Source organism: Barbus barbus (assembly GCF_936440315.1).
Source record: "Barbus barbus genome assembly, chromosome: 23".
NCBI lineage: Eukaryota > Metazoa > Chordata > Actinopteri > Cypriniformes > Cyprinidae > Barbus > Barbus barbus.
Genome location: NC_136751.1, coordinates 23,699,944 through 23,714,296, shown reverse-complemented (window position 1 = coordinate 23,714,296; position 14,353 = coordinate 23,699,944). Strand labels below are relative to the sequence as shown.

Sequence of the window (14,353 nt, the reverse complement as noted above, 5' to 3'; positions counted from 1 at the left end):
CGCATCTAGCCCCGTGCTAAGACTTCTTTCACTGTTTTCTTGCATCTCACATACAGGCGAATACATTGATGCATGTTCAAATACGTCATTAACAACTAGTTGTCCAGTTCGGTTCTGTACACACTGTGTAGAATTTCTGTAAATGCGGTTGTCACTACCCGTATTTTTCGGGAGTTAATGCGGTTGTGGAATGCGGTTGTCACTCCTGTATTTTAGTGAACTGTGTGTGTACAGAACGCGATTAAGGAGTAAAAGGTGAACTGACAACTGAATTTAACTGCAGTGTGTACGTGGCCAGTGTCACATGATCCTTCAAAAAAACAAAACAACAACATCCTAATATGCTGAGTTGGTGCTCAAGAACCATTACTACTTATTATCATCAATGTTGAAAACAGTTATGCGGCATATTTTTTTTAAAACTGTAATACATTTTTTTCAGTATTATTTGATGAACAGAATGTTTATTTAAAATGGAAATCTTTGTATCAAAGTCTTTTCTATCACTTTTGATCAGATTGACCATCCTTATTATTATTATTTTTTTTTTTTTAAATACCTCACTCACCCCAAACTTTTAAACTGTAATGATATGATAATCATTAATGGCAGGCAGAAATCCTATCAGTCTATCAGTAAATTAACTGTGATCCTGGAGAAAAAAAACTAAAACAAAAAAACATGGATGGACAATGTCCAAGTCATAAAATCTTGACATTTCACATGCTTTTGCGTAACTGTTCGAGCCTATGCAAATTTTGTGTAAATGGAGCAAAAATATATTGGGCATGTAAAATCTGTGACAATGTGCTCTCTCCCAAAGTAAACATGCTTTTTTCCAGCTAAATTCTTCAACCATGATATATTAACAGCAAACCATTGCAGGCCAGGAGGAAGAAGAAGAAGAAGAAGAAAAAAAAAAGTCTCCAACCAGTAGAGCCAACTACTAGAGTTCACTTGGTGATCTTGTTTCTGTGCATCTAAAAACACCAAAAGCAACAGAGTTACTCGGTTAGCTAGCTCGGTTACTGTACAGACAGGTACGACTGCATGCCTATGGGCTCTATACAACACTAAATTCCCAAAGACAGCTGGCTTCAATTAATGCCATATATCTGTTAATATATACACATCCAACAATCCAACGCACACACTTGCGTCCTGATACGTGGTTTGCACATGTGGTGATTGGACTTGCATACAGTTAAAGACAAAAACACATTTCTTGTGAAATCTAGTCCAAAGAAATTCTGAGTGTGATGCAACTGACTATGGCATGCAAAGTTTAACACAGCCAAAATAAAGTTCAAGTGAAATATTGGTTTTAAAACAGTTCAAGCATGTCAAATCATCGACCGGTGGAGTTAGCAACTTTCAGATGATGTGGCTATTCTTCGTACACTCATAATTCAGCCATACGGCTATCTAGGGACAGAACTAGTTTTTCATTCGGTGGGCTGAATAGACAATTTCAGACTACTGTCATCCATTCATGCGTCAGCCTAACCACAAATTTGATGATCGGAGATGGTTTATGCAACAAAAGGAAATTTGGCAGCCAGTGTCAAAATGACGGATGTGGCAACGTCAGTTCCGTTTCAAAACCTCAACAGCTAGCAGCCGAGCAAATGAAAATGCTCATACATAATCAACAACTGATATCATATGATACATCTGTCACTTTAATTACATGCAACATGAGTTACAACCAAACTCACCGTTTATTCGGAGGGTGTCTGGCTATGCATCTATATATATGCAATGGAGTCAGAGTGAAATCTCCATTTTAAAATATGTTTTCAAGTGCAGTAGAACAGATTCATGGCCAAAAAATTATTTTATAAAATTGTATAATATTTTTGAAAGAAATGAATAAATTTATTTATTCAGAAAGGACACATTAAATCATTTAAAAAGTTACAATAGATTATATTTATATAATATGTATAATGATTTAAACATTTTAAGCAGCATGCCTGTTTAAATACTCATAATTAGGGATGTCAATTTTCGATCATTTCCACAATCGATCGTCGTTTAAATTAACAATCAATTAATCGATTAATCGTTAACCTTAATACTGCAAAATGTGTCTATTGCAGTAGCATATAGTCACCGGCATGACTATGGAATTATTTTTGTGTCTTTATTATTCAAACAAAAAGTATGTATTTGAGAGCAAAACTAATTATTTTGTAATTAAAAAATAAAAGTTTGCAAAAAGAGTCTTCTTAAGGTTAAAAATTAAAGTAATTGAAAACAAAATAATTTGCAGTGCGTGTAAATCTTTAAAAATATATATTTTTCTTTGTGCACTTCAAAAACTTTTCATCACTAATCCACAAATGTGGCTCTCTTTCCTGCCTTCTTTTTTTGCGGGTCTAAAACTTTTGTTTGCGAGTTGAAAAGTTTTGCTTGCGAGTGAAGCTGTGTGTCAGTGGGCGGTCTCTACGCACCAGGATGAAAGGCCCTTTTCTATTGGCCACTCTCGATTGAAGTGACAGGTTGACCACGCCCACTACGCTTTCCCACCACTGACGCCAGTCTGACAGAAGAGCGAGCTTCAAATTCAAGATTCAAGATTCTTATTCGTCTCACACACAATTATACAGAGTATAACCAGCAGTGAAATGTAGGTCAGGTCCGCTCCAAGGACAGTGCAATTGTATAGACAAATATTAAGAAAAAGAAAAGTAGAAAAAAATAAAAAGAATAAAATAAAAGATAAAAAAAATATAAATATAAATGTGCAGGTCAGTATGTTGTTGACATAAATAGTAATATAACAGGAATGTGCAAAAGAATGTGCAAAAAAGTTGTACAGGGTATTTAAATGGCAGCATATGAGGTAGAAAAAATTATGAATAGCTTATTGATATAGTGATATTTACACTTGAGAGTCAAGTGATGTTATGACACAAAAAAGCAGCAATGGCCAGCAACCGCTCCTTTACTTGGTAAGATAACTAATTTAACATCTTAAATTCAGTGACTAGTGAACTGAATTATTCTCTCTTCTCATGCTCCTCCACCTAAATACATAACGTTAGCTAAGCCTGTCTGTAGTTGTTGGTGATACCGCTGAATAGATTTGATTAGACAACAGTACTTTAGCTACAAGTTTCTATAGTCTTTGGTTAGCTAGCTGTTTTGTGTGTGTGTGTGGTTTATTTAACATAACGTTAGGCACTTACATAAAATACATACACGCGATTGTACCGTATTTTTCCTTTCTGAAGTTGGCAGACACACACACACAAAACAGCTAGCTGTCACGGAGACCACTGAATGCGCCTTTTTAAATGGTTTTATGGTGCCCATTGTTTTATTTTAAAACATCGGCACAATGTTTGCAATTGACATTATCGGGATTTAAAATAAAATGATCCCAAACGCAAGTACGGCGCGTGGGGCTGTGACGTGCGGTCAGTGATCCGTTTCCAAAACCACCGGCGTTGCAATGGCAAAACACACTGTTACCCATTTGCAACATTTTAATGCAAGTATTATGCCATAAGTGAGGTACAAAGCTTTGTTAATAAGAGATATAATTGGTTAGCAGGCAAATGTTACCTCGCGACCATGCTTTTGGATTCATGCCGTTCGAGCACATGCATACATTTAAATCAAGCGTGCCAGATGGTCACGAATTTAATATTATTTATCGTTTCTTTTCCAAAATCCTCACCGCCTCACCCTCTAGGTTTGCAGGTTTATTTTATTGTTGTTTTAATCACTGTTTTCGCATCTCTTACTGTGGTAAACATGTGGGGGTAAATGAAAGATTTAGTGGCCATGAATTAAGAATTCGTTACATAAACTGCTCCCGCATTTAAATTCATGTGTTTTCTCGGGAACAAATTAATGAAAACTGGACAGTGGCCACAAAGTAATATGTCGTATGAACGAATTAACAAATTGTATGAATGAATAGTAGCTATCTGTCCTGCTCGCATGCACGCAGCCCTGTCAAAGCGAAGTGCCCGATATGCAAAAATTATCTAGGGAAATTATAATTGAACATGACTTATTACTACATTTCAATACAAAAGAACTTGGATCACATTAAAAGCGTAGTTTGTACATTAGTAAATTATTTTCGTGACCCAGTCCCTTCACCGTCACTCACAGACGTTTGCACGTGTTTTGCGCATGAGCCGCATGCACCTCAAAAATTAAACTGCTTAATCGACAGCTTTTATCGATTACATCGCTTATCGAAAATTAATTGATCGTCGATTAATCGTTGACATCCCTACTCATAATAATAATAAAAGTTTCTTGAGCAGCAAATCAGCATATTAGAATGATTTCTAAAGGATAGTGTGACACTGAAGACAGCTGTACACAAAGTAACACGCTCACAAATGCTGCTTTATCAGGCATTACAGGCATGATGAAATGAAAATGAGACCAATCACCGCAGATTAGCGTCACGCAAAGGAGGGGTTTGGAAAAATGAATCGTTGAGCGAATCATTTGGGAGTCACTGAGCAAATAAGGTAAAAATAAATGCATATTATAAGACAATGTAAGTGTTTTTTGACCTTGCATGCATGTCGGCCTGTTGTTGGGGACTCCCAAAACCAAAATATGAACCTTTCATTACCCATAATAGGGGCACTTTAAGCAAACTTTTTAGAGTTGTTCAAGTATTCACTAAATCAATCCAACATTGTTAGGTAGAGTTAGTTGGAGTCACAAATGTTGGGAATCCCATTCCAGGATGCCTTTAAACTGCCCCGAAGCGGATCATGTGGACGGCCCCAGACAAAGCCCTATACTTTACATCCAGCACTCTCAAATGAAAATATCTCCAAAATATTTCAGCAACATGGCTCCACTGCATGTTCTAGATGAAAATGCATTCCAACCATTTAACATTTGGTTTTAAGTTCTCTCTATGAATTGCAATATCAACCAGTTGCATCCATTCATTCAAGCTTACAGCAACAATTAAAACAAATCGCTACAATATCAAGACACAAACAACCCAGTACATGCAAAACAATTAATCTGAAACCCTGCCAGTGTTTGAAAATGTCCTCCTAATGGCTTTTCTGTGCTACAAAAACAAAGCCAGCTCCTACATCTCAATTACAGAGCATATTTGGATGGTAGCCGAGGGGATCTCAATAGTTTATGTGCCCAGTCATCACCATAGCCCTGTTTGTTTACAGCAGAAAGCCCAACAGTACTGTTAAAATGGTTTGTTATAAGTGTAACCTGTTGTTGCGTTTGTTAACATGTCCTCAAGCTCACAACCGGAATATCATTTTATATGTACCCATGTGTTCAGCATCTAACCCAATCACGAAATAGCAAAACACACCACATAAAAACAGTCGTGCAGCAGCTCTCACCTTTCTGTGCATTGTTTATTCAGAGGACATGTTATGATCTATACAGGCTGTTGTCTCATCTGGTACTTCATCTAATTAACAGGACCTGACTTGAACAGCAACTATAGTCTGCAACACAAACAAAATGGTGCGCTTGAGGGCATCGGCATAAATGAGCCTTTAGAGGTAGGGCTTTTGATGTCTTTTTAACGAAAGAGTGACAGGAAGTATTTATAATGGCTTGCTGTTACGCAAATATGATTTAGACTCTGAGAGTTTAGAGACGAGGGTGACTAACATCTTTCATATCTTCCAGTGAGATTATTTTCCACAGAGCTGACTACACTTTGAATACACTATCAAGACTACACTATCAAAATGCCAAATGTTGTCTTCACTTAGCACACGAATTCTTAAGAAAATCATGAAAAAAAATAAAATAAAAAGCTGAAATCTTCAGGGAAAAGAAGGCATTTATCATCGGACAGGCGTCATGTGCTACATCTACAAAGCAAACGAGGTCAAATATTTTAAGAACATGTGAGCAAGATGTAATTTCAAGCCAAATGACACCCTAGCAAGGTTTGTGCTGGGAAAAACACCAGGTGAGGAAACCAAACAATCCAAGTCTAACAATTTATATGCTTAACATCAACAATAAGGCCTTTCTGTTGATATACTGACCTCTTTCTGAAGCACAATGCACAGTAGAATCACAAACAGGCTAGTCTTTGCCAAAAGAGACCATTAGCCACAGGCAACTACCTCCATTAGCTACGGTCAACTGAACACGGGTCACTAGCTAAACATCTATTAGAGACCTTGCAACTGTAGTAGAAAACCAATACTGAGTGACACGACTGTCAAAGTATGCTAACTTTTTTTTTTACTCTGTAAACACTTCCAAATGACATAAACCTCTGCAAACGGCCAGATATAGTTGCAAACATAAACATACGGTCAGTGTTTGGCTTGGGTTAATCTCAGCTAGCCTCCGAAATCTCAAGGGCCTCTCAGTGTCAGCGGCTGAGCTTCATCCGACAGTCAGACCGTTGTTAAACAAGCAATCTAATTCATTCTGAAGCATTCATTTCAGGAAGAAGTCAACAGCTAATTCGATCATATCAGAACGATGAAATATCTCTGTAAAATTTAAACCTTTAATTTAATCTGCAATTTGATGATGGCATCCTGTGAGGATGTCCTGAACGAAGAGACTCTCTACAAGACTCCTTTGGCACATCAGAGATACGATTTACTCATCTGAAACAGGCAGAGGGTAAAATATGACTGTCCTCTCCACATGCAAACCAAACATCGATGAATAACGGGTCACTGCCTGTGTAGTTTTGTGTTTTCACTTTTTAAAAATAACCGCCATTGAGTGGATTCCCAGAAATCTCCCAGGTGGGTGAATCCATTGTGACCCGTGACACTACTTTTCCAAAGATAAACCTCTTGAGCAGCAATTAAGATGTATGCAATGATGTTTTTGAATATCTGAGCATCAGATGAGGCTTAAAATTCGCAGAGAAGTAAGTAAACATCAGCGAGGAAAATAAGAAAACAGGACACGTGGACAAAATGTGATTCGATACTCAATTCATCATCTCCACTGACAACAATTCAATTCTGACACATCTAACTGTATCAAGACCCATGTAGCATTTTAATAACTCTGCTGGCCGAAAAAAAAAAAACATTTTCATGACACTTCAATACAGAACATAGTAGGTCCAAACCCTTCAAAATAGCTCTTTATCATTTTAATTTTAGGGTTTTCTATCAGAGGTCCATGAAAAATGTAATAAAATTCATATTCCTAATGAAAGTCATTGGCTGGGTGGTGGTCCCTGGGCTTATACTGGTTGAAAACCCCTTATGAACATCTGAATTACTTTTATGATTCATTTTCCAGTATGCTGGACCCTGATTATGGTATTTGGAAATGACAACTCATTAGTTAAATAATGCATTATTAAAACGATATAGATATTTGCAACAGGGTAATTCCATGGTAGAGTCCTTTTGTGTACCTCATATGTCAACAGTGGCTTTAACAAAGAATAGCTGACACCAGCTTTCACTGTTTGTTTTTATACCCAACACCTCCTTGATATTAGCAAACACACACCTTTATATAGAAATGGAAATAAATGTTAGCGCTTACTCTCTCTGAATATTTTTAGATTTTGTTTGACGTAGGCCACTTTATTAAAAGCATTTCAAGTGTCTAAAAGCTATGCATCAACAGTGTTATCATCAAAACTCTCATATCTTAAAATGATGCTATTAAACCAACATTGTCTTCCTGTTATTGTGTGAAATCATCTCTTAAAATGACTTTATACATTACACAACAGATTATGGAAAACTCGATATTCATAGAAATATCAGGATTAAATTATCTTTCTAAAACACACTATAGTGACTTTGTGTGGCTAAATGAACTGTTTAACCCCAACAGCTTTATCCATATGTAAGGTTTATACAAAAATTTTAGGATTTAGCTTGAGGTGGTGCAATGCAGTTTCTTTACCCTTAAACACACAGCCTTTTCTTTAAAATATTAACTTTTTTTCCAAAACGAAGCAGGCCCCAATTTCATAGAATGACCATATCAAATGACAAATCATAATACATAAACCCGGAAACTAGAAATAATAGAGAGGAAGCTGTTAGTTTGTCATTATTACGTCACGGTCACATATTTCGAAACACATCCGCTCAACATGATGCATTTTTTCGACGATGGGTTTCATTTTCTTAAGTCAAATGTTCCCTAAATTGTCTACTTTTTCGAAACCATGTTGTTTTGGGGATGCTGCTGGTTAGTGAGACAAAATTATTTGTTCCGGATAAATAAAAACCTTATTTTTCTCTTTAAAAGAGTTTTTCAATTTCCAAATATAGGAACGGCAATCCATCAAACCCATTAGAATTAAACATTATTTTAATATCAGCATATTACTTTGATTTCAATGAATGTTTTGTGCTGTTGTACTGAAGTGTATTAAACACTATGTATTTTGCTTTCGCTGTCTAAAGTGCCATTACGTGTATAACATCTCTTTGCACACATTGAACAGATTAACATACATACTGAATATTGAGCACAAAATTATACGGTTTCATATATGGCCATTAAACAGCCACACATCAGAGCGGCTCTTACCGTGGCAGACACTAGGCTGCTGTCCGTCAAGGTGAGGTGGTGCGGCTCCCACCTCCGTAAAAATTTGGAGGTGAGGAGCTTACTGAGGAAGGTCCGCGGGTGCTTGACCACGCACACCTGGATGTCCCCCTCCTGGAGGAGTTTGTATCTCATGCCGCTGCTGCTGTGTAGAAGGCTCCTCTTGCTGCAGGGCCCCGCTTTCTGATTATTATTCCCCTCCGGCGGCGGCTGCGCGGACATTTCCCCCAGCAGAGGCTTACTCTCTTCGGACGGATAAAACTGATTGTTGTGCAGCTCGTTTCCTCCACCGCTCCCGTTAAAATCCATGATTGCCCTCAGCGAAAATCGACGGCGTTGAATCAGATCAGGTGGCTGTCTTTTGATTTCGAGGCCGAATAATAGTCGTTCCGGTGTTTGGCATATAGAGGCTCACACGATCCTCCGTGACTCGACCTCAACAGCGGTACGGAAAAGACAAGGGTCGGCGAGGACTGAAGCCATTAAATAAGCCCGTCAAGATGAGGAAGGTTTGATGAAGTAGAATGTCTTTCCGTTGAGCGTCGCGAGCTATTCAATATGCTCGAGCCATTGTCGTATCCATTCCGTCTCTCTCCACAGCATATTATTCCTGTTCCGAATATGAAACAATAACCAGGTACAAGATCCACGCTGCGTTCAATTTTATTTGTTCTTCAGATGCTCGGAGTCATGGTTCCCTTTTCTGTCTTTTTTCCTCCCTACCTCGGCGGAGGAACCGAGGGCTGCGCGTGGATTGGTCCCGGCTCGTTCATGTGATACCGGAGTGACGTCAATGGGGAGGCGAACGGATGCGCGTCTCAGTTTGATAGGGAGCGCGCACTTCCCTTCTCTCGAGCAAAATGGTGAAAAGAAAGAGGGCATATGGCAAACCGCTTTAGCATTTATTTGATCGAGTTTACATTGCAAATACTTTTTTTTTTTTTATTATTATTTCTTGGATGTAGTCGAATTATGATGATAGGCTATACCTTCTCAATTTCACACTAGCAACTATATAGCCTACTTGTGCTTAAATAGTGGTTCAAATCTATTGTTAAATTCATTGTGTTAGCACCGTACTTATTTCTTTACTACTTTTACTCATTTATTCCTTTTACTACTCGATATCACTGTAGTGACACATACATAATGTTTTTATTTTTAAACTTCTCACAATTCAGACTTTTGTCTCACAATTCTCAATTGTGTGTTTATATATTAACCACACAATTTGGACTTTTCTTCTCAGAATTGCTAGCTCGTATCTTACAATTGAGTATATCTCGCAGTTGTTTTGTCATTATTGCAAAAAAAGTCTGAATTGTGATATATATATATATATAAGCTTCCACAGACAAGAAACTATCATTGTTGCTGGCAAAATTGCAGACTTGTGCCCTTTAATTTTATAGCAATTTTCAGATATAGACTAGTTTCTACTAAATATTAACAAGTAAATATAAAATAGTAAAACATAAGTAACTATTTTGAATACATACTTTTTTTAAATACTCATTTCAGTTAAAGGCAATGTTAAAATGGCTTGCCATAGTGAACAGAGTTTATGCCATACTGTCATTTTCTGTACACATTCATTCTGTAATGCTTCATTGTTGCAGAGGATGTGCCATCTGTCCTGTGGTTCACAATCTTTCATAATATATAACCAGTTCAAATAGGGGAGGATGGGCATACTTTAATGCCACCTAAATGTTTTTTTGGTTGTATTTTCATGAACAAAATCAAATAGGCCTAAATTAATTTCTCAGCATGTGTATATTATTCAAAGTCACATTCTGCAAAAGAGCAAGCAAAAAAATACTTCTCAATGGATGCACATTGACCTTTTGCTGCTAATTGTTTCTATAGCGGGGTACTTTTTTTTGGAAAATGAAATACTAAGGTAGGAAAAAGGCATATTCTACAACAGATTAGTATTTAAATTGTGTTACTATTTTGTTTAAACTGTACGATTATATGAAATTAAACAGCATAAATAGAAAAGGAAGCATACTCAAAAATCCAATGCATTGTTGTATATGTATAAATTGTATATAAAACGTGTAATAACTTGCCCTGACCTAACTAAAAACATATGTTTTTAAAACTTTTGTTTTTGATCTTTATTGAAAATACCTTAATGCATGTTATAGTGTATTGTTTTCCTTTCTGTGTACTCAACAGATATTACAAACAGTATGTTTGTTATTTTTAGAGATTGGAGGAGTTACCAAAATGTCATTATCATTTAGTATAGTTTTGAAAGTAATTGAGTTTGACTTTAAAATACAAGCATTTAAATGTTCATGAATATGCAAGCAATATTAAGTTTGAAATTCCCCTCATTGTGTTGCAGTTCACAGCCCTCCATCCGACTTTTGTTTGGCTTAAACAGCAAAGTATGAAAATAAATAGGCCCACATTTGGTCATTTGAGTTCGATATTTATTCAACTGGGATACTTTTTCTGACCGCTTGCTCTCATTCCGCATGAAGTGCATAAGATTTTTTGGGAGGCCGAAGCAAGCAGGGCCACCCACACTCTAAACAAAGCCCCAGTCACAAAAATGAATACTCCCCAGCCTCTGACAGCATTGTTATTGTGCTTGTAATCTTTCCTAACGCATTAGTGACCACATATTTTATCAGAATGAGCCATGGTGGTGCGTATCAGATGATAATGCTTGTTCATACTCTTCCAGACTTCCAAGTGGTAAAATCTTTCACTGAAATGCATCAGTGCTCAGATGCTAAATGCCTTATGAAACGGTCTTTGTTTCAGCAAGTTAAAGGGAAGTGAGATTTTTATCTGTGCTTTCGTTCTGTCATTTACTATAGTGCACTGGCGGAACTGATTTGATTTACATAAAGGAATATATATGTTGATTCAAATCTGGTTTACTTTCTTTCCAAAGAATATCACTTTTTCATATACTAAAAAATGTCACTCTTTTTTTATTTTTTAGTAATATAATCATTCCAAACCTGTATGACTTTCTTTCTTTAGAAAATCATATTCACTCTTTTCCATAATAAAATTTCACACTTTTACTATATTCAATAATATAATTGGTTCATACCTGTATGACTTTCTTTCATAAGAAGCCACTCTTTTCCATATAGTAAAATTTCACACCTTTATTATATTCAGTAATATAATCAGTCCATACCTGTATGACTTTCTTTTGTAAGAGTCACTCATTTCCATATAGTAATATATATATATATATTTTAAATACTATTCAGAAATACTATCAGTCCAAGCCTGTATGACTTTCTTTAGTCACTATTTTCCATAAATAATTTAACACTTCTATTATACTCAATATGGTCCAAGTCTGTTCGACTTTCTTTATAAGAATATCTTAGTCACTCATTTATATAAAATTTCACACATTAATTATATTCAGTAATATAATTGGTCCAAACATGACTTTTCTATTTTTAAGTCAGTTTTTCATAATAACATTTCACACTTTTATTGTAATCTGTCCAAGTCTTTTTTAGGAATATCCTAGTCATTTGGCCCGAGTCTGTATGACTTTTTCTTTCTTCAGAATATCCTACTCACTTTTTTCATTTAGGAAAATATCACACTTTTATTATATACGGAAATAAGTGGGCCGAACATTCTTCAGAAATTCACTTTCCACAGAAGACAGTCAAGCGGGTTTGTTTTGACATGAGGATGAGTAAATAATGGTGAAGTTGATTTTTAGATTAACTGTTCCTTTAACAAGTTTGACCCACAAAGTTATCTGATGTGTTTAGTTTCCTAGAAGACATGTTTTGGTGTACGGTGTCTCAGCCATTGCATTATAACGTGTTAAATGATCACACAACCATTCCTGATGACATACTTGTAGAGGGTGGGACTGTCGTATCTTAGACTGTGAATTCTGCAGATGTATGAAGTGTGTGGAGTCAGTACAGACAATGAGATCACCGCCTCAAGGACTGATACCAGTCTGATTAATCCCAGAGGAAAGATCTAAACATTCGCACACTGCCCTGCTGTTTTGCTTATGGCTTGTTCCACGCACTGGTTGCTGGGATGAAGGCATCACACCCCTGCTGGGATTATTGTGGTAATGTCAGCTGTGTTAACAACCAAAATGGTGAGTAAGAAAAGCAAACTGCATCACTTGACTTCCCCAATCGAATGATCTGCATGCCTCCTGACCAGCCCCTTGACGAGGAAGTGAATCAGGCTGTACAAAATCATTCACAAGTCGAATCAAATGGAAAGGAGGAAGTCTTGTTTATGTTGTCAGTGAACATGGTGGGTTGATGTAAGAGGTGTTGAAATAACTTCAGCTACATTCAAATGAGGTTTGCATGCACTCCGACTGGGAGAAAGAATTTTCTTGCTCTGGTCTTTTCCCGTCATTCTCACATTACTCAGTCCGACCTGTTTGGGCCATATATGCAACACTTGGTCACAAACTGCAAATAAAGTCATATGCTGTAAACTTAAGCTGAAAGTGAAACAGCTGTCTGTGGTTGTTTGGTTCTTTGAGGATGGGGCCTTTACAGGAAAACGCTCTTGTATGCAAGTTACTTTTTTTTTAAAGATGCGTACTGGGTTCATTTACAAAGTGTCACGTTTTTTTTGGGGTTTTTTTTCAAGCGAAGTCTATTTTAGGACCATTAAGACTTTTGAATTATGGCATTATGATATTTTCATGAAAATTATTTTTATTATAATCAGCACAAATTAAAGGCAGTACAATAAATACTACCACAATGTAAAAATACTTTTACATTTAAAGAATAACATATAAATATTCCTTAAGTAATATTATATTTTTGCATTGTAATAAGAATTATATTTTTTTGTATTACAGCATTTATAGTATAGCAAGAATGGGGGAAGATTTGTCATGAAAATACTGTCATAATTAAAAAATATGAATGGTCCCATACAGGCTGTGTTTTCATTTCATAAAATGAAATCGTTTTAGGGTAAACTTTTTAGCCACGTTCTTGTTTTCATGAACTTCGTAAACTTAGCTGTAGCACACCAGAATTTTGATTAATAATTGAACCTAAACTATTAAAATAATTCAAATGTTTTTTATTTGTTTTTGTTGAAATAAAGCGGAAATAAAATTAAAATCTAAATAAAAAATATTTAAGTAAAGTTTTAATAAATTAATGATTCATTTAAGTTGAAGCACTAAAAAATGAAACTAAAAAAATATGACTGAAATAAAAAATAAATAGTAATGTTTTAAAAAAGTAAAAAACTAATGAAGATAATAAAAGCACAAAACAAAATTAAAATGAAAACCAAAAAGACAAAAAGCTAATAATAAAAAAAAAGCTATAGTTCACCCAAAAATGAAAATTCTGTCATTAATTACTCACCCTCATGTCGTTCCAAACCCGTAAGACCTTCATTCATCTTCGCAACACAAATGAAAATATTTTAGCTAAAATCCGAGAGCTTTTTGATCCTGAGAGCAATGCAACTGAACTGTTCCCAGTCCCAGAAACGTATAAGCACATCTGTAAAACATGTTATATCAGTGGTTCAACCGTAATTTTACAAAGCTACACTGTAAAAAAAAAAGTTTCAAAAAGTTGTTTCAACTTAAAATAATGTTACCCCCGCTGACTTAAAATTTTTAGTTTAGTCAACTTGAAATGTTAAGATACTCAATGTTAATTTAAGGGACAACTGGAATATTTTAGTTGAGTAAACTAAAAATTTTAAGTCAGCGGGGGTAACAAATTATTTTAAGATGAAACAATTTTTTTTTTTAACAGTGATTATAGCAGTCAACAAGTTAAAGTAACTCTAAGTGTTTGAGCAA

The 14,353-nt window shown here is 35.8% G+C and overlaps 1 protein-coding gene across 1 annotated transcript in view; it reads right to left on the bottom strand.

Annotated features, from left to right (window-relative positions):
• Positions 1–9,308, bottom strand: part of LOC306843112 (C-Maf-inducing protein-like) — a 38,310-nt gene extending 29,002 nt beyond the window's left edge. Inside the window, exon 1 of the mRNA XM_079374387.1 lies at positions 8,518–9,308. Within this exon, the coding sequence (XP_079230513.1) occupies positions 8,518–8,844 (327 nt within the window). The 5' untranslated portion in view covers positions 8,845–9,308. The remainder of the gene's footprint in view (positions 1–8,517) is intronic.
• Positions 9,309–14,353: the final 5,045 nt, after the last annotated feature.